Here is a 21,975-nt window from a genome sequence, read left to right as displayed (position 1 = left end):
TGTAAATGCTGTTTATTACTGGACTAAAGTAACAAATTGCATCTTTGGATAACCTTCATTTACGTCCATCTTCTCTGTCTGTCTGTCTATCTGTCTTATGTTATTTTTACAAAGATAAAGCAAGCAAACATTCCGTAATACAGTGACCAGTAATAATGTAAATGACTGTAAATACTGTTTATTACTGGACTAAAGTAACAAAGTGCATCTTTGGATAACCTTCATTTACGTCAATCTTCTCTGTCTGTCTATCTGTCTCATGTTATTTTACTGAAGATAAAGCAAGAAAACATTACATAATACAGTGACCAGTAATACTGTAAATTACTGTAAATGTTGTTTATTACTGGTGTGTAAAGTAACAACGTGCATCTTTGGATAACCTTTATTAACGCTCATCTATCTGTCTCATGCTATTTTTACGAAGATAAAGCAAGCAAACATTACATCATACAGTGACCACCAGTAATACTGTAAATTACTGTAAATGCTGTTTATTACTGGAGTAAAGTAACAAAGTGCATCTTTGGATAACCTTCATTTACATCAATCTTCTCTGTCTGTCTGTCTATCTGTCTTATGTTATTTTTACGAAGATGAAGCAAGCAAACATTATGTAATACAGTGACCAGTAATACTATAAATAACTGTAAATTACGTTTATTACTAGACTAAATTAACAAATTGCATCTTTGGATAACCTTCATTTACGTCCATCTTCTCTGTCTGTCTGTCTCATGTTATTTTTACAAAGATAAAGCAAGCAAACATTCCGTAATACAGTGACCAGTAATAATGTAAATGACTGTAAATACTGTTTATTACTGGACTAAAGTAACAAAGTGCATCTTTGGATAACCTTCATTTACGTCAATCTTCTCTGTCTGTCTGTCTATCTGTCTTATCTTATTTTTACGAAGATAAAGCAAGCCAACATTACGTAATACAGTGACCAGTGATACTGTAAATTACTGTAAATGCTGTTAATTTCTGGACTAAAGTAACAAATTGCATCTTTTGATAACCTTTATTTATGTCTATCTTCTCTGTCTGTCTATCTGTCTTATGTTATTTTTACAAAGATAAAGCAAGAAAAAATTACGTAATACAGTGACCAGTAAAAATGTAAATTTCTGTAAATGTTGTTTATTACTGGACTTTAATAGCAAATTGAATCTTTGGATAACCTTAATTTACGTCCATATTCTCTGTCTATTATTCTGTCTTATGTTATTTTTACAAGGATAAAGCAAGCAAACATTATGTAATACAGGGACCAGTAATACTGTAAATTACCATAAATGCTGTTAATTACTGGACTACAGTAACAAATTGCATCTTTGGATAACCTTTATTTACGTCTATCTTCTCTGTCTGTCAATCTGTCTTATGTTATTTTTACAAAGATAAAGCAAGCCAACATTACTTCATACAGTAACCAGTAATACTGTAAATTACTGTAAATGCTGTTAATTACTGGACTAAAGTAACAAATTGCATCTTTGGATAACCTTTATTTACGTCTAACTTCTCTGTCTGTCTATCTGTCTCATGTTATTTTTACAAAGATAAAGCAAGCCAACATTACTTCATACAGTAACCAGTAATACTGTAAATTACTGTAAATGCTGTTAATTACTGGACTAAAGTAACAAATTGCATCTTTGGATAACCTTTATTTACGTCTAACTTCTCTGTCTGTCTATCTGTCTTATGTTATTTTTACAAAGATAAAGCAAGCAAACATTACGTAATACAGTGACCAGTAATACTGTAAATTACCGTAAATGCTGTTAATTACTAGACTAAAGTAACAAATTGCATCTTTGGATAACCTTTATTTACGTCTATCTTCTCTGTCTATCTGTCTCATGTTATTTTTACAAAGATAAAGCAAGAAAAAATTATGTAATACAGTGACCAGTAATAATGTAAATTTCTGTAAATGCTGTTTATTACTGGTGTGTAAAGTAACAAAGTGCATCTTTGGATAACCTTCATTTACGTCCATCTTCTCTGTCTGTCTGTCTATCTGTCTCATGTTATTTTTACAAAGATAAAGCAAGAAAGCATTACATCATACAGTGACCACCACTAATACTGTAAACAACTGTAAATTACTATAAATGATGTTAATTATTGGACTTAAGTAACAAATCTTTGTATAACATTCGATTAGGTATGACTGTTTATATATATTTTTTTTAAATCTACGGATTTGTAAAATACATTACGTAATACAGTGACCCAATGGCCCTGCGCTAGAGAAAACAGAGGACTTACTGTGGTTTGCCTTTAGCGTTACATGTGAGCTCGAGATGTTCCCCCTCTCTGGTCAAACCCTCTGGGAACTCCACCACAATCTTCACTTCTGGTTTATCTGTGAATCAGACCCAACAAAAGGTAAACACACACTCATTTTCAGCCGCACTGCAGCGCATTGATTCAGCTCGCTACCCTTGAACCTATTGTGTCTATCTAATTATCATTCTATAGCCAGATACAGTAGCTGCCTCTTTCACTTTGATTAAAAACACATCCCCAACAGGTTTCCACATCGTCCGTGCATGCACAGTTTTATATTCATGTGTGTTATTTATTCATGTTTAATACAAAGATGATAATAAAAGCAGCAGATCTTAGTTGCTCTGCTGGGCTTCATCGTTCACGTTACACTATATTAAGTCACCCCGGTGAGCTTAAAGAAGCACGAACATGACAGTACGTGATTTTTATAGCCTCTGTGAGGGAGGGGGTTATGAATTTAAACAGTCAATTTAACAGTACTGTAAAATGTTTTTTTTTCTTCTCTTTTATCTATGTTAGTCAAAATGTCAAGCTGTTATAGTTGAGCCGATCTCTCCTGTCTTTTCTTCTCAAAGGTCACCCCGAGCAGTCAGCTATCTGAATAAATTAATATTCTGCCAAGATTACAAAAGGGTAGGTTAACCTTTCCAGGACTTCCCGTGCCACAAAAGACCATACCATCTTAATCAATGCATTATTTTGCGGACAGCATTGCGAGGATTGGAGTAACATGACAGGGTCTATTATAAAGCAAATGCATTGATCTCGTCCAGGTTAAAGGGACAGTTCAGGCCAACTGTTATTAAATACTCGCCCTTGTGACATTCCAAATTTATTATAAAAGACTTATAAGGACAAACTCAAGTCCCTATTTTAAGGACGGTCCCTAAGCTGTTCAAAAATGACCAAAATCTGCACCATAAAAAATATGATTATCAATATAACAATAATTATAAAAGCATGCCACAATCTTTGGAAGCTATTTAAAGTCTTCTTATATTATTAATATTATTATGAAAAATGAGAAAACAAACGCTCAATATGGCTGCTCTATAGTCCCGCCTTCCAATAAAAAGAGCCAATCATCAATCGTTAAAGACCAACGATTCAATGGAAGAGGGGCTCGCCAGGCTTCGTGCATGTGTAGGAGCTAAAGCAACCCGAAAAAGTGTTGTATTTAGCACAATATAAGCATACTATACAGATTGTAAGGTATACAGGTAGTTACTGTCAGTTTTAATTGTTAAAAAAAAAATGTATTGCGACTTTAGCGAGCGTTTTTAGAAATTTTGCTCTTTCCTTTTTCACGTTCCCTTTAACCCCCTGGGGTCCAAAACCGCAGTGCCGCGTTTTGACGTGTTTTCTCCTTATCATCAGAATCAACTTTAAAATACTCCATCATTAATAATCATACACTTACGTGTTTGACATCATTTGAAAATGTAAAGGGTCTTCTTTAATTTGTGTACATTCACAATAACAACAAATCTTTGTGTTTTTGTCAACTAAAGAAAATAAACAGGGTGCACATTCAGACATTTCACATGTTTGGATGATAAACTTTATACACACACGTGAGGAAGACCTTAATTAATGTCTGGACATTGAGGAAGAGAAGCGTTTATCCTTAACGTTACCTAAGAAGAACAATGGAAGACGCACTGGATGAGGATATATTCCTGATGTAAGTAATTTAATCTTATGTATATTTGCTATCATGATTTTCATATCATTTTAAAGAAAAATCTCTAGACTACTAGATTCTGTTAAGAAAAGTATTGTAAAAACATGTTTAGTATGGGTTTTGTGGACTTATAAAAGTGACTTAAAATTTTTGCTTTTTTTAAAACCATGCATAAACATTATTCTCTCAAATACAAACATGTACATACATGTAGCTCATATAATATTGTAGCCCAGTTTGTGCTGAACGCAGTGTTATGAGACACTTGCCAATAATATGTTTAAAGCAACTGAAAAAAGACCAAATGTAAGAGCATGTCAGAACCTCTGCCAGTGTCCCAAAATGGTCGGACCCCAGAGGGTTAAAGGAATAACTGACCAAAAAATTAAAATCCTGTCATTTACTCACCCTTAAGTTTTTCCAAAACCTGTATAAATTTATTTGTTCTGATAAACATAAATATTTGTATTCAAGCAGGAAATAGGAGCACCATTGACTTCCATAATACTATTTTTCCTACTAAGGAAGTCAATGGTGCCCCAGATCTGCTTCAAAATATCTTCCTTTATATTAAGCAAAACAAAGAAATGTATTTAAAAGTTTGGAACAACTACAGGATGAGTAAATGATGACAAAATTCATTTATTTGGTGACCTATTCCTTGAAGTGTGAATACTTCCCTAAAATGGAGTATTGTATAGTGTTGTATAGTATAGCGTCATTTGGACCGCACTGAATCGTTTTTTGTAACTTTCATTACAGCATGCAAGTGACGAGATCAGATTTAGAGTTTTTTTTCCCACTGGTGACTCACACTGTACTTCCAGATATTTCTGCGCCTGGAAGTCCTTCACGGCTGGATGGTCAACGATGCAGATGACGGCCACTCCATCGTCCTCCTTAGAGACTCTGAGCCTAAGTCGGCTGGTGACAGTATACATCCTGTCGTAAAACTCCTCGACAGTCGAGTCACCTGGGGAAGAGCGTGAGAGTGACATGTGAGCCATAACAAGCGAGCTCTCTCCATCTCAGGCTGCTTATAATAACACAGTGTCACCGAGAGAGCGAAAGGGTCGGTCGTGAACTGATATCGTCACCTCCATACAAATTTCACAATCATTTGTTGTGAGAGACGGGTCCATGTTTAATACAATGTGTAGGGTGCACCCGGAGCCACCTGTATGACGTTGAAGCATCGGATCATAAGTACAGGTTTGTTAGTTACCATTAGGCTTTTCACAGTGGATGCACGTTTTATAATGTAGACCTAGGATTTCATATTGTGTTTACTGCTTTTATCAAAAAGGACATAAAGTACTTTAGGAGGGAATAGGAAAATGTTGTAAGCAAGATTTGAACCTGCATTGCCCACTAAATCATTACGATTACTGAAAATAACTCTTAAAGAATACTTGTCACTTTTAGGTGTCCTTATGATAAAGAGTCAGGACACATGGCAGTGATGAATTTATAAAGAGCAGCTCAGAGGTCAGAAGTGACATTTAGGGCTACTGCCCATCACGTTAGCCTTCATCCTAAGACAATTTCACATCTCAAGGGCATTGAGCTAATTACAGCACACACTATAAGCGTTTACTTAGACCTAATGAAGTGGGAAATAATTACAGCTCTGCACTGACCTATAGCTCAACTCCCTTTCCTGCAGCTAGTGCATAATAAGACACTGGTACAAAAAAATGCTTGGGTTAATGTACATCAGAGACACTTTAAGGCAGGGGTCTTAAACCTTTTGAAGCCCATGGACCGCTTGATAGATGTAAAGTTTTTGTTACTTTTTAAACCTTAACACCAACATTCAGAAGCTAACTTGCTTTTTGAGCATAATTACATCAGATAGATGTTTAAGGTTGCCAAATCAGAAACTCTCATAGGTCCCTTGATCCAGGCTGAAGAAAATGGGTGACTGGGCTTTTGCCATAGCCGGTCCAAATATTACACTAATCTTGATAGAATCACTTGTTAAAACTAAAAACCTTTCTTTCCGAGTCAAATGGGGCTTGTTTAAGTTTCAATTATGTGTCTACACCAAGGGATTCCAAACTTTATGAGGGCAAGGACACCCATCCTAATATATATATATATATATATATATATATATATATATATATATATATATATATATATATATATATATATATATATATATATATAAAAAGTCCTTGCCCTCATAAAGTTATATATATATCTATATATCTATATATATCTATATATATATACAGGGAGTGCAGAATTATTAGGCAAGTTGTATTTTTGAGGATTACTTTTTTTATTGTACAACTACAGTGCTCTTGGTCAATTCAAAATGTTAACAAACCCTCAAACCTGAACATTTAAGTAGTAAAAGTGAAATTTTGGCTTTCCTGAGAGAATATGTCTATGTACATCATTATTAGGCCACTATTAGTGTGCAGAATTATTGGGCAACTAAATGAAAAACAGGGATTTTGCCATCTCACTTGTTTTTTTTTCACCTGTTAAAGTGAGAATAATAAACAAACTCTACATATACAAAAAAAAAAATAAAACAATAAAAAAAAAAATATATATAGACTCGGTGACCAGTGTGGCCGCCCTTCTTTTCGATGGCAGTCGCGGGCCTTCCATTCGCGGATTCAGTCGGTTTCTTGATCTGGTCTGAACCAACATTTTGTGCAGAGTCTGCAGACACAACCACAGCCTCCCAGACACTGTTCAGAGAGGTGTACGGTTTACCTTCACTGTAAATGTCCTGCTTAAGAAGGGATCAAAAGGTCTCAATAGGGTTTAAGTCAGGTGAAGAAGGGGCCATGTCATCAGTTTTTCACCTTTAAGGCCTTTACTGGCCAGCCACTCAGTTGAGTACTTTGATGCATGTGCTGAAGCGTTGTCTTGCATAAAAAAGTCTTATTGAAAGATGCCGATTTTTTCCTGTGCCACTGCTTGAAGAAAGTGTCTTCTAAAAATTGGCAGTAGGTCTGAGAGTTGTTTTTTATTTCCATTTTCAACCCAAAAAGGTCCAACAAGCTCATGTTTAATAATATATATCTGTGCCTGCCTGCCTGTAATGTAGAAGACACTTTCTTCAAGCAGTGGTATAGGAAAAAGTTTGCATCTTTCAATAAGACTGATTATTTTGTAAGACATCGCTCCATCACATACATCACAAGTACTCCACTGCATGGCTGGCCAGTAAAGGCCTTAGAGATGAGTAACTAATGCCATGGCCCCCTTCTTCACCTGACTTAAACCCTATTGAGACCTTTTGATCCCTTCTTAAGCAGGACATTTACAGTGAAGGTAAACCGTACACCTCTCTTAACAGTGTCTGGGAGGCTGTGGTTGTGTCTGCACAAAATGTTGGTTCAGACCAGATCAAGAAACTGACTGAATCCGTGAATGGAAGGCTTGTGACTGTTTTCAAAAAGAAGGGTGGCTATATTGGTCACTGAGTCTATATATTTTTTTGTTTTTTATTGTTTTGTTTTTTTTTTTGTAGGTGTAGAGTTTGTTTGTTGTTCTCACTTTAAAAGTTGAAAAAAAAAACAAGCGAGATGGTAAAATCTTTGTTTTTCGTTTGGTTGCCTGATAGCTCTGCACACTGATAGTTGCCTAGTGGTGATGTACATAGAAACATTCTCTTAAGAAAGCCAAAAATTTTACTTTTACTACTTAAATGTTCAGGTTTGAGGGTTTGTTGGCATTTTGGGTTGACCAGGGGCTCTGTAGTTGTACAATAACAAAAGTAATCCTCAAAAATACAACTTGCCTAATAATTCTGCACTCCCTGTATATATATATATATATATATATATATATATATATATATATATATATATATATATATATATCTATATCTATATCTATATCTATATATATATATATATATATATATATATATATATATATATATATATATATATATATATATATATGTACCCTTAAAGCAAATGTGTTAAAATAAAACATCTTGTGTCCAGTTAAGAACAACACATTTAATTTAACTAGACACATCTCTGTGTTATTTTTGGAACAACACACTCTATGTTGTTGTAACACATCTTTTATTTATTTGAACACAAAATCAACACGAAATGACACATAATGTGTTAAATAAGATAACACAAAACATTACAATGTGTTAAAAATAAACATCCTTTCTTAGAGTGTGTATATATACATTATATACAGTACTGTGCAAAAGTCTTATGCTGGGTTCACATCAGATGCGTTTTGAGGCGTCAAATTTGCGTCTACCGCATGTAGTTGGAAGCTTTAACATTTTGAGTTTACTTGCTTCATTCGCACGTGAATTTCTAGTCATCGAGACATTCATGTGGAAATTTGCGTTATGGGAGGGGTTTCTGCGACTCCGCTCGCTTCCTGTAATCACGTCAGTACTAGAGCAAGCTCCTGATTGGTTAACGCGGCACGTTTTTGCCAAAGTTCTAATTTTTCAACTCGCGCTCAATTCTCAACATTTGCGCAAACTAGCCGCGCAATTGAGGCGGAATCGCGTCTACCGTGCCACACTAAACGCCTCATTCGTGATATATTTGATATAATAAAAACATATTTAAATAATTGGCTATATGGTAGATTTTTGCTTAGTCCTTTTTCTCAGAAATTTTCTGGGGAGTCCTTTGAACCTTCTAGGGGACCCCTGGTCTACACTGTCAAAAACAAATGTCAAAACACGTACCCCAGCTGTCACTGGGGCTGTACTCTTTCAAAACGTACAGCTTTGGACCTTAAGTACCTCAGATCTACATATTGCTAATAAATGTTTAAATACTGGGTAAAAGGGTCCGGTCCCAGCGACAGCTGCGGTACATATTTTGACCATTTGATCATAAACAGTGTATGTTTTTTATTATTGTCATACTGTTGTACATATTCTAGATTTTTTAATAGTCAACAATTGTTTTATTGTGCTTTATAAATAAAAAAAAAATATTGCAAAGCCATTAAAAGTATCACTGATGCAACAATGCTTTTGTTGTCATACGACATTGTATTACACCGATCAAAATTACATTTGAATTCAGGGGCAAATGTTTTTGTTTTCTTTGAGTTCAGATTTTTTTGCAGAAAAAGTAGTTTGAGATCCAACAATAATTGGTGGACCCTCAGCAGTGGACCCCCGGTTTTGAAGACCCTGCTTTCACGGTAAATAAGTTTAATTTAACCAAGTTAATCAAGTTATAAAGACTCCCGGCTATGCATTGCTTCTTTCTACCATGATCTCTACTTTATGATTCGTTGTGTGCTTATGCCAGAGTTCATTTGGCTCAAAGTAAGACAAACTTCAATTAGATGAGCAGTTATTACCTTAATGTGTGCATTTCTGATCCGTCCACTAGTATGTGATCCATCTAACACATGAAAATCTTTCGCCTGAGGCCGGAGCACTTAACAAAATTGCAGTATTTGTAATTCATAAAACGTTGCCACATTAAACGTAGATTCTGTTTAAATATCGCCATATGATCTGCCCGGTTTGCCTCTGTTTCCCCAGGTAGTCCATGTAAATGTTATTCAACAAACCCTCCCCGCTGTCTAATGGAGAAAAACTGTTTATGAGCACATTAACCAGCCTGAACACTTACTCCTTTATGCCAGCCAGTGCTGTTTTAACAAGCGAGACCTAATATGTGGGCAGCATTTGCCGAGTGGGAGGTAAACAGTTGGAGTTCATTCAAAGCTACTTATTTAAGCTCTACTGAAACCAGAAGAAATCCCTTTTCTGGAGTCCTACGTGCCGCACCGTTCCCTGGATTCACCTTCTGAAGGCTTGATCAAAAATCATTATTACGTCCGGATCCAAAAACGCGAAGATCAGAGAATTCGGTAATCGCTGCAGACTTATCAAGACAATCTACTTTGAATCTGAGTCAAACCTTGCAGTGGTTGGTCCCCTTTCATCCATTTGATGGTGGAGGCAGGTTTGCTGCCCATGGCGGTGCAGGTTATCTCCGTCTCGTTCCCCTCGCTAACAATTTCCTCCCGGGACTCTAAGATTGGGTTGCCTGGTGGAACTGGAAGAAGATCAACAGCAGGATTAGAGATGGTGAGGGCAGCTCTTCCATGTGGATCAATGTTTTGATCTGTGTCCGCGCTAAAGGAAAAACTGTTATTTTACTAAGATCTGCTGATGAGTATCAAGAAGTAAAATCTTTAAAAAAATGTAAAAGTATAAGATGTACACATGGGGTTTGTTCTCATATTGTTCTTTGTAATAAGTAACGTTAGCCTACATCATGCAGTGCAAAGTGTTCATATAGGATGCCCAGAAGAAAACTATATATGCTATGAAGTTGCTTTTTCATAGCTCAGGAGACTTTATTAGATTCTCAGTTATGTTCATTTAAGTGTCAGCTTTAACCTAACATGTTTCTCTAAAAAAATCCTTCGGAGAAATGAAAAAGGCACAAATGAGGCAACTGTAGAGATAGAGTAGAATGTAAAACTTTTATAACTCATCAAAGAATTTGGCTTAAAGATCACCTATTATGCAAAATCCACTTTTACAAGGTGTTTGGACATAATGTGTGTTAGCATTGTATGAACACAACCATCCTACGATGAAAAAAATCCACCCGCTCCTTGTTTTTTAATCCCCATTACACCAAAGCAGTCTTATTAGACATGCTGTTTTGATTCTCTTATCAATGTAAGGTCACATTGATAAAGCCCCGCCCACTTACAGTCCTGCATTACCACAGATTCCAACCTAAGCCAGATGTACTCTGTCCACTCGATACTATTGTCTCAGACTGTATAAATCAAATCTATTTTAACACTCTGGGGTCGATTGTGGCGCGGGCGCCGCAAACTCTTTATTTTTCAATCACTCCGCAAAGAGACTTAGATAACTCTGCTGATTTTGGACATACAGATATGATTTATACAGTTTTTTTCTGTGCACTCCCAATAAAAACAGAATGTTGTGCTTATTTTATTTTTATTTTAAATTAAGAAAATAAACATGATGCGTGTTTTGTTCTCTCTCCCTCAGTTAAGTCCTTTCAGAAACACGTCAGAAAAATTAACTGTAACTTAACATACATGTCTAGATACATGTCTACATAATGCTTGGAATATGAAATCGAAAATATTGTAATTCGTTGTTAACTGTGTTAAAAGAGGGAGATGTACCGTCTTTCTCCTGTTACTGCATTATCTATAATGAGCCACGCCCCGCTCCATTGAAGAGAAGAGATCATCCATATTCATTAGTCAACCCCAGTCAATGGAGACTCCGTTGCCAACTTGGCGACTTTGTCGCTAGATTTAGCGATTTTTCAGACCCCTTTAGCGACTTATCTTCAAAAAAGCGACTAGCGACAAATCTAGCGACTTTTTCTGGCGTTGTTGGAGACTTTTTACGTGACATTCACTCTTCTCAATGAGCAGCTACCGCTGCTTCCGTGGGCTCCACCCCCGTCCCAAAGCATTCACAGGCGGTCTAGTCTCCTCGCGCAGCAGTGCAGAGTGTCTCCCAGCTGCAGTCAGGGCAGGAGAAGTGGTAATCTATCCGCGCCCAGACGGCATAATCGTGCATGCGGGAAGCCGGAGCAGGCGGATCCCGCGATGGCTTACATTTATGGCGAGATGTAAATGTAAAATGGTCTTTGAATAAAATGAATCACTGTACATAAAATAAATGTACTTGAGTGAGCTGAGCAGCAGCACATTTAGAACAGACAAACTGTACGGAGCTGACACGTTAATGGGCTATTTACCTACAAAACAACGTTTCCCATCATTTATCAGTGTATGTTTTGAAACTGGACTGTTTGGCCATATAAACAGGAACATACACATATTTAGTTTTATGAGAACATAAGCAGATAAACAAACGAGATAAAAAACAGCAAATGTAGTAAGAATGCAAATGCGACGTGATGACGTCACTGTTATGCAAATGAAACAATGACGTAATCTAGCGACATTTAGCGACTTTCCAAGCAAGCTTTAGCTACTTTCCATTGAAAATAGTTGGCAACACTGCTCTGCAGCCATTCAGTGCTGTGTTGAGTTTTAATCCAAGTGCTGGTAACATGACATCTACTTGTTTACTCACGACTGTAACTTAAGTTATCTCCAGACGCGAGTGTGTGTGCTTCATCAAACAGACGCGATCGACGTCCAAACGCACACACAAACACACAATGCCTCATATTTGATGCGCTTTGTGGTATATCATTATAAAATATGCGATTGCAAACATCACATCTACTTGTTTCCTCGTGCCTAAAGTTATCTCCAAACACACGATGCCTCATATTTGACGCGCTTTGTGGTATCATTATAAAAGATGCTCTCTCGCCTGTAAATAAAAGTTATCTCCAGGCGCTTATGTTTTCTTTGGCTTCCGTCAGACGCGATCGACGGCCAAACACACACACAAACACACAATGCCTCATATTTGACGCACTTTGTATTAAGACGCATCTAAACACATCTAAAACCCTGTTTGTTCGTGTATCTCTGCTCAGTAAGTTTATTTAATGCAGGATCACGCATGGGAAGGCATTTCTTTTGTGTTGCTTTCACAAACAAACACGTAACAAAAATGGCGTCGTCTTACTGCCTAAAGGCTCATTATGCAGCTCATTATGCAAGTGTTTTGTTCTCACACAGATTAATAATCACAGATTATTCAAGAGCTTTCAGCCTCCTTGCATATTGCCTTCCTAACCAAAAAGTGACTTTGAAATTTGAAATCAATATATTGTTTTATGTGAATGAGTAAGCAGAATGATTTTCACAAAAACTCTAAACTACTAGATCATGTTTTGAAAAGTCTTGGGAAAACATGTTTAGTATGGGTTTTTTGGACTTATATCAGCCACTTAAATTTTTTTCTTTTTCAAAAACCACACATAAACATTTTTCTCTCAAAAATACAAACATGTACATACATGTTGATCATATAATATAGTAGCCCAGTTTGTGCTGAACACAGTGTTATAAGACTTTTGCCATTATTATGTTTTAAAGCAACTGAAAAAAGCACAAATGTCAGTGCATGTCAAAACTTCTCCAGGGCTCTAAAAACCCCTTAGACCCCAGAGGGTTAACTGAAAGCGCTCACTGTCTGTTTGTAAGGAAGTGAGGAGCTGTAGCTCATTTACATTTAAAGGTACAGACATTAAAAAAGCGCGTTTTTGTTCCCACCCAAATAGGGTCATTTTGGACACGCTATAATAATGATCTGTGTGGTATTTTGAACTGAAACTTCAGAGACACATTCTGGGAACACCAGAGACTTATATTACATCTTGTAAAAAAGGCCATAATAGGTGCCCTTTAAAGATGCCATTAAAAATATTTTTATAATTTTTTATAATTGAAATTCATGTGCCCGTCTAACCTACACTACCTAAAGGATTATTAGGAAGACCTGTTCAATTTCTCATTAATCCAATGATCTAATCAACCACTCACATGGCAGTTGCTTCAATGCATTTTGGGGTGTGGTCCTGGTCAAGACAATCTCCTGAACTTCAAACTGAATGTCAGAATGGGAAAGAAAGGTGATTTAAGCAATTTTGAGCGTGGCATGGTTGTTGCTGCCAGACGGGCCGGTCTGAGTATTTCACAATCTGCTCAGTTACCGGGATTTTCACGCACAACCATTTCTAGGGTTTACAAAGAATGGTGTGAAAATGGAAAAACATTCAGTATGCAGCAGTCCTGTGGGCGAAAATGCCTTGTTGATGCTAGAGGTCAGAGGAGAATGGTCCGACTGATTCAAGCTGATAGAAGAGTAACTTTGACTGAAATAACCACTCTTTACAACCGTGGTATGCAGCAAAGCACTTGTGAAGCCACAACACGCACAACCTTGAGGCAGATGGGCTACAACAGCAGAAGACCCCAACGAGTTCCACTCATCTCCACTACAAATAGGAAAAAGAGGCTACAATTTGCATGATCTTCCCAAAATTGTACAGTTGAAGACTAGAAAAATGTTGCATGGTCTGATTAGTCTCGATTTCTGTTAAGACATTCAGATGGTAGAGACAGAATTTGGCATGAACAGAATGAGAACATGGATCCATCATGCCTTGTTACCACTGTGCAGGCTGGTGGTGGTGGTGTAATGGTGTGGGGGATGTTTTCTTGGCACACTTTAGGCCCCTTAGTGCCAATTGGGCATCGTTTAAATGCCAAGGCCCACCTGAGCATTGTTTCTGACCATGTCCATCCCTTTATGACCACCATGTAACCATCCTCTGATGGCTACTTCTAGCAGGATAATGCACCATGTCACAAAGCTCGAATCATATCAAATTGGTTTCTTGAACATGACAATGAGTTCACTGTACTGAAATGGCCCCCACAGTCAACAGATCTCAACCCAATAGAGCATCTTTTGGATGTGTTGGAATGGGAGCTTCGTGTCCTGGATGTGCATCTCACAGATCTCCATCAACTGCAAGATGCTATCCTATCAATATGGGCCAACATTTCTAAAGAATGCTTTCAGCACCTTGTTGAATAATGCCACATAGAATTAAGGCAGTTCTAAAGGCGAAAGGGGGTCAAACACTGTATTAGTACTGTATGGTGTTCGTAATAATCCTTTAGGTGAGGGTAACTGGTCATATAACACGATGTGCAGTGCAGTGTTTTCTTTATTCTGTTTAAACATCATAGGACGTTTTAAGAGCAGAGTATAGTCTGTTTTATACGTGTACACACATGTACAGTATGCGAACGGTTAAATGCAATCTTGCAATGTATAGCTTATTTGACTCGTACATGTACACAGAAACTCTCATTTGTGCAGTTGTGTCCCATTTAGGTTTTGTTGCAATAAATTAAACCCTACTGCTTATTAAATGTGAGTGTTTAGAGGAGATATGTTAGGGGTTTAGAGCAACACTAAACACTAAAGTTTGTAGCTGGTCAAGAGGTGCCTGCATGTAAACTATACATTTCAGTGGTCTGTTTGTGTATTCTGACACGGCCGTAACCAATTGACAAGATGTTTATCTCATTGTTTTACTATTTTCATGCAGAGAACTGATGACACATTATCTCATGTGGTGCTTTGCCGATGGTATTAAATCGTTTCTGTGAAAGCTGCAGTTGGAATGACTCTTCTAATATCTAGCTTTATGCTTTCATGTCCCATGGTTAGGAGACCATGCTGTGATGGAATGCATGTTCTTAAAAAACTCACACTCAATTCCATTCGGTTCTGTCCAAACACGCCACATAATAAACCTCAAAGCGTTTGTGTCAATCGACGATAGAGCTTCACAACCGCACAAAGCTAACTCTAGAAACGCTCGATGTAGCCTTTTCAACATCTAAGAGGAATTCGATCAATATTCCCGCCAAAAGCGATCCACTAATATCAATAGAGCAACATCTGTTCCATTTTGTATTCCCGGCGTTGTTGAAAAAGACATGAGAGGAATTGGTTGATATTGTGTCACGGTGAGATTCAATTAGTCAAGTTCAACTGAGTGAAAGAATCAAAGAGGAGGATCAATAATCATGATTTTAGCATTCAGAAGGAAAACGTCATACCCAACACGGTGATTTCTGCGTAGGCTTCTTGCGGAGGGTCAGTGTAGAGCTGGCACACGTACCGTCCCTCGTCGGACAGCGACACGTTGGACAACGACACCAGAAGCTCATTGTCTGAGAAGTTAACCAGCTGAAACCGGCTGTCCTTCAAGGCTGACAAAACAGAAGCGTGAAGAGTGAGTTATACAGCCGTGACTGAGCAATGACAACTCCAGATGATGGTCGCTACAGGACGTAGTCAATTCAACCAATATGCTACATCGTAAGGTTTGGGGGATTGTTTCACTAAAATCTCAAAATTGTGTCATTGCTCACTCACCCTAAAATTAATCCAAGTTTGTGCGACTTTGGAAAGTGTGGAAAAATACAACTAGTGCAATACTTTTAAGGTGACATTTCACAAGACTTTTTAAGATGTCAAATAAATCTTTGGAGTACGTATGTGAAGTTCTAGCTCAAAATACTATATAGATAATTTATTATAACATATTAAAATTGCCGCTTTGAAGGTGTGAGCAAAATGTGCCGTTTTTGGGTGTGTCCTTTTGAGTTATTTCGTCAATTAAGAGAAAACATTTGCATTAAAAAAGTGTTCCTGATTAATTTTATGTTAATGTGCAATACCGCACTTACCCAATTTATAAAAAAATGAAGCAAAAACGTTATTTACCAATTTTAAACTCTTTGTATGTTTTGATAATCGTTCTGAATTGATCTCTTAACAAAATTCCTTTATAAAATTATTTCAAATTTTTGTTAAATATTTTTTATTTTTTTAAGAAAAATACCCATATTTATACCCACCCCCTAAGGTGACATAGGAGTAGAGAAATCTAAGGTTTGGTTTCATGTACTCACGTGAAACTTTCATGTGCTTACGCGAAACCTTCACGTGCAAAAAGTTTAGTTTTGTGTACTTACGTGAAACTTTCACGTGCGCACGGGATAGTTTCACACGCGCATGCGAAACTAAACGTGGTAGTTTCACGAGAGCACACAATAGTTTCACATGTGCATGCGAAACTAAACTTTTTTTTATTTTTGCTCCATGTCCCCTTAAGGGCTCCATATATTTAAGAGTTTATAAGTAGAGAAAAAATAGATAGGATGAAACTTTTTTTCCCGTTTTGTTTGTTTGATTGTTGATTGTTTGAAAACAGAGGGTCTGTTCATTTATTTGATATATTTGTATGTTTATATATTTTTAAGGCATTTTTAAAAACTTTTGTAAAAAAATCACAAAAAATGCTGAGGTCCAACTTTTCAAAAAATTGCTTGCAGGGAATGCGTTGAATACAAATGAGCTGATCTCTGCACTAAATGGTAGTGCTGTTGTTGGATAATGCAGATTAAGGGGCGGCATTATCCCCTTCTGACATCACAAGGGGAGCCAAATTTCAATTACCTATTTTTTCACATGTTTGGAGTGAATGGTTTACCAAAACTAAGTTACTGGGTTGATCTTTTTCACATTTTCTAGGTTGATAGAAGCACTGGGACCCAATTCTAGCATTGAAACATAGAAAAAGTCAGATTTTCATGATATGTCCCCTTTAAATTCTAAATTAAATCAATTTCTTTCTTTTTTTGGCTTTTAGTATGAATATGTTAGTCTATGAACATGAATATTTAGTTTGAATATTTTAGTGTGCTGCAAAACATTGACAAAACTCACAATTTGAAAGTAAGAGGGGCCACTTGATGTGCCCCGTCCTAACCTCATGTTCCAGTGGAAATTACATCAACACCTCAAAGGCTGCACATTTTAAGGCTCTTCACCAGCTTTTTAATCGTCTTTTTGTGTTCAGCTGAAGATAGATAGATACAAGTTTGGAAAAGCATGATAGTGTGTAAATCAAGCATTTAGATTTATTGAGTGAGCTATTCTTTTAAATGAGTGGGCTCATACAGCAAATAAAGCTGACCTGTTGAAGTAAAAAATCTCAGGAGTCTAAATGCATTCAGAAGCCTCCTTCCTAAGAAGACTGATGAGGACGGCTTGTTTTGAACAGAAAGACGTGGATTTAAAAGACTGATTTTGTTAAAACTCAGACTGAATTGCAATCGATGTGGTGAGTTTTAGCACTATGCATCAAACAGCTCCATGACTTTAGACTTAAGGTAATGCTGAAGGGCTGCAATTTTCTCTGTATCGGCACAGTACATCTCTAGAAGTGAATATGAGAAAGATAAATCTCTGAAAAGCCAGCCTTCACATGAACAGGGCTCATTAGAGTGCATTAGAAATTCTTAAGCATTAGAGCTTGTAAGGGGCTGACAGTAAGTGAATGTGATTGTTTCATGTCCCAGCTGGTTTGAGCTAATCTTTAGCGCTGCCTAGTCCGCTATCCCAAACTGACACACAGTCTGGAATATAAAAGGAAAGGGGCTACAGGAATTTACATTAAAACAAGAACTGGATTGATGTAAACATGTTCCAAATATTTTTGGAGAGCTCTTAAAAACTCAGAATAGTTGCTAGTGAGAGTAGTTTTTTCCCCACCTGTAGTCCATGTGCCCTTAGGGTGTACACGAGGGGCACAGGATCTTATACTTTATTTATGATAGATGGTTGGGGGGCTCAGATTGGCAAATATGTACATGGAGGGGGGGCAGCATAAAGGTTGGGAATCCTTGAAGACTGTGTTTGGTCTCGTGATGCTATCAGCAAATCAACACTGTCATGAGTCACATGTCACTTATGGCTTTAATAATTGTCTTGATTTGAAAGTAAGTGCCCATATGCAAAGATGGTACATTTAAAACCAAGGTCAGTAGGCACATTGTGCCAGCTGGGATTGCTTTAAATTGTCTTAAAGTCTGATATTAAATGTGTTCTCAGTTGTGAGAAAAATGTGATATTAACCAAAGTCTTGGGCTTTAAAAGTATTAAAATTTTGCTCATTTCAGTGCACTAATAGGCAAGTTCACCACAAGAGTGACGAAAATATCCTTGAACAGGGAAATGTAATTTAGCGAATATCATTAAGCCTGCAGAAAATTAAAATGACAATTTCTTCAGGCATCACCGTTAAAGTCACTTTTTAATTCTGAATTGTTCTTAAAAGGCTTTATAGAGCAGCTCATCCGTAAGTGACAGCAAATGAGAATAGCAGGCTGAATGTAATGTGATAAAAGCGTAGCTATCGCTCCAAGCCGGCAAAAATAAACCACCGTTGAATCATAAAGCCAATATATAGCCAAGCACCGCATGCAATATATCATCGGATTGTATCCACACGTGCTGTACTGTATATCCCATAGACACATTCACACACCTGTCATTTTGAATGCACAGCCATCTGTGCTGAAGGAATAAAACTGTGAATTGTCCAAGTGGTCATACTTTCCACAAACAGAACTGGCAGCCCAGTAAACATTAGAGGGAATAATACATTACAACATTAAAGAGATTGAAGGCTGAGCATCCCTCCAGTCACATCCATAGAAATAATGTCAGAGCTTGCGGCTAGAGCTCTCTCTCAATCTCTCTTTCTCTCTCTGCATGTCGGTCTTATTTTTGTCTGTCTATCTGTCCATCCTTCTGCCCTAAACCTCTACCAATATCTTGTCTTTCTCCCTCACATAACAATCATGAAAGATCTTGTCAGGTGTAACTGGCACTATACACCCACTATAGGAGAATTAGCAACCACCAAGAAAATCATTAAATTATTAGATAAAAGTCATGACAGAATTATAACCTGACCTTTAAACAATGTGTTCTGTACTCACTCGAATGTTAACGTGAACATTGAATGAGTACAATATACTTTGCAAATGTATATTACATCACTGTAAATTTCACAGATTTTCCCTGAAGCTATGAAATCCTGGCCAGTAGGTCAAATAGCACCAAACTTTAACTGAAAGCAGCACATATGGTCATGCATAAATAAAGAACATGCATTAATGAGAATGCATTAAACAGCTTTCATCCTGAAACCAAATGGTAACAAAAGGACGCAATGCATAAACACATGTGAGAGGTGCTACAGATATTTAAAGTATTGGTCGTCAAAATGTACAATGCTGTTGACTATTAGCCTAGAATGTTTACAATTTTTTTACATTTACTTGCAAGGATGAAACTGAAATAAGGAAAATCTACAAATACTCCCCATATGCTAAAATATTTACTTAAAGGGATAGTTCGGCCAAAAATGATATTGAACCCATAATTTACTCACCCCCAAGCCGTCCGATATACATATGTCCATAATTTTTCAGATGAATACATTTTCAGTTATTTTATAAAATGTCTTGGATGTTTTAGTTAATCAAATGTTAAGTTACGGTGTCCACGTCCTTCAAGTCCAAAAAATGTGTGTGCATATATCCTTCTCAAAATAAATCCAAACGGGTCCAGGATGATAAACAAAGGCCTTCTGAAGGGGATCGCACACGACCGCGCAGCTCAGCGTCGTGCAGAGTCGTGTCTAGGACAACTCAGAGGTATTGTAAACCGGAAGTGCACATTAAATAGCGCAAGCTTCGTCAGATAGCGTCTACTTCAAAATGTAAAATATACGTTAGCAGCCAATGTTAATAGTTAATGATTTGGGACAAATATGATGTTATTTAATGTTAAACTATGTGAGTGGTGCTGTGTGGCGCGACAGGGATTTGAGCAACTTCCTGAGTCACAGCGGGCGGCGCGGACAGGCGCCACCTGGCGGCGCCAGTGTGCGTATACTAATAGAAAACAATGTGTTAGATTTTTTTAGAATGGCGCGGCGCTGCGCAGTGTGAGATGGTGCCGCTACCAGAAGGTAGTTATTTTCGTTTATAAAGTTTTAAATATGGATATTTCTAAAACAACACCGCACGGATTACCCTCAGAAGGCTTTCGTTTATCATCCTGGAGCCGTTTAGATTTTCTTGGGGAAGGATATATGCACATTTTTTGGACTTTAAGGACATGGACCCCTTAACTTAACATTTGATTAACTAAAACATCTAAGACATTTTCTAAAATAACTGAAAACGTGTTGGACATTTGCATCTCGAGTGGCTTGGGGGTGAGTAAATCATGGGTTTAATATCATTTTTGGCCAAACTATCCCTTTAAGCCACATGATACGGGATCCTATAGAGAGATAAGCCAACAATTGTGCATGTGCATTTAAGATAAATGTCACAAATTACTTTACCTCTCAAATCTATGTGCTACAGATCTGGTTTGTTATCATGGGATTGCTTCTCTCAGTTAAAAAAATGAAGAATGATTCATAGGAGGGAACGGGGAGGTGATTTCCACACATTAGCCAAAATAGGTTGGGATCATGGGTCAGACCATCACTTAGAAGCTCATCAAGACACTTATTTAGCAGCGGAGGCAAGATTATATGCTCTGCATGCAGAGCGCCATTGAGGTTCTAAACAATCTCAAGGCTGGCATCTAAACGGACCGTTCTGAGCTTTCTAATCAGCCTGACACAATTACACCCCGTCACTCAATTATCGAAAAGGACCTTGTCAACAATGCGATGCCTTGCTGCTCTTTAAATGATAAGAGACAGGCTCGGTCGTGCCACGGAGTCACATTATGAATTTGCATGGGGTTGTCGGGACAGCTCAATGAGTAAATTTAAAACGTGTTAGCTGTCAATTGCAGAGTAAAACACTTGGGGTCCTGAAATTGTTTAAGAGCATCTTGAATCATGTGTGTTACCTTTTTAACAGATTATAAAGACTTTGAATATGTCTTAAAAAACCCTATTCTGTATTACTCTGTTGAGTTTACTCTATCCAACATTAACCTTTAGAAAAGCAGCTGAAGGGTGGTAGGTGAAGCCACATGACGCTAAACGATGCCATAGAAGAACCATTTTGGCTATGCTTGCATAAGGAACCTTTCTGCTGAACAAAAGTTTCTTAGTAGTAAAAAAGAGTTTTTCCAGACTATAAAAAGTAAGAAAGAAATTTTTTATTAAACTTTTGTTTAAAAGGTTCTTTGGGCACCAAAAATGTGGCATTATTTCTAATGTTTAGCTTTATTTCTTAGAGTCAAAGTAACTTTAAGTAAACATAAATTAGTTATTCAGACAACCCAAATATTGACTAATTTTCAAAATACATTCATTGTGACAAACTAAAAGTTGACTTAACTTACATTTTCAAGGCACAGCTTTTTGAGTTTACTCAACTTTTGGGTGAAGTAGTAACTCAATTTCCTGACATGTCAATTTAATTTTTAATGCAAAGATGACATTGTTTGAGATGTCTTACTTAATATTAACCAATACATTATAACTTCTATACATAAATATAGCAGATACATTTTCTAAATTAAGAAACTAGCTTTATGGGTTAACATTACATTAAACTGTCATGTGGTTGGTTTTGACATTGGCTGTCATATGGACATTATAATTGTGTCTGACCACTTTTTACCAGTGATACAAATTGAACTTGTCATTAAAATGTCATTAAGT

The 21,975-nt window shown here is 37.0% G+C and overlaps 1 protein-coding gene across 3 annotated transcripts in view; it reads right to left on the bottom strand.

Annotated features, from left to right (window-relative positions):
- cadm1b (cell adhesion molecule 1b) overlaps positions 1–21,975 on the bottom strand; it is a 234,965-nt gene that overhangs the window by 59,231 nt on the left and 153,759 nt on the right. For all 3 annotated transcript variants that reach the window (XM_055196277.2, XM_055196276.2, XM_055196278.2), the window contains 4 exons: positions 15,539–15,691; positions 9,889–10,026; positions 4,806–4,964; positions 2,284–2,380 (listed from right to left, as the gene is read on the bottom strand). In XM_055196277.2, coding sequence (XP_055052252.1) covers positions 2,284–2,380; positions 4,806–4,964; positions 9,889–10,026; positions 15,539–15,691 — 547 coding nt within the window. The remainder of the gene's footprint in view (positions 1–2,283; positions 2,381–4,805; positions 4,965–9,888; positions 10,027–15,538; positions 15,692–21,975) is intronic.

Source organism: Misgurnus anguillicaudatus, chromosome 24 (genome assembly GCF_027580225.2).
Source record: "Misgurnus anguillicaudatus chromosome 24, ASM2758022v2, whole genome shotgun sequence".
NCBI classification, from domain to species: domain Eukaryota; kingdom Metazoa; phylum Chordata; class Actinopteri; order Cypriniformes; family Cobitidae; genus Misgurnus; species Misgurnus anguillicaudatus.
The sequence above is the reverse complement of the archived record's forward strand: the minus strand, read 5'-3'. Positions and strand labels throughout refer to the sequence as shown.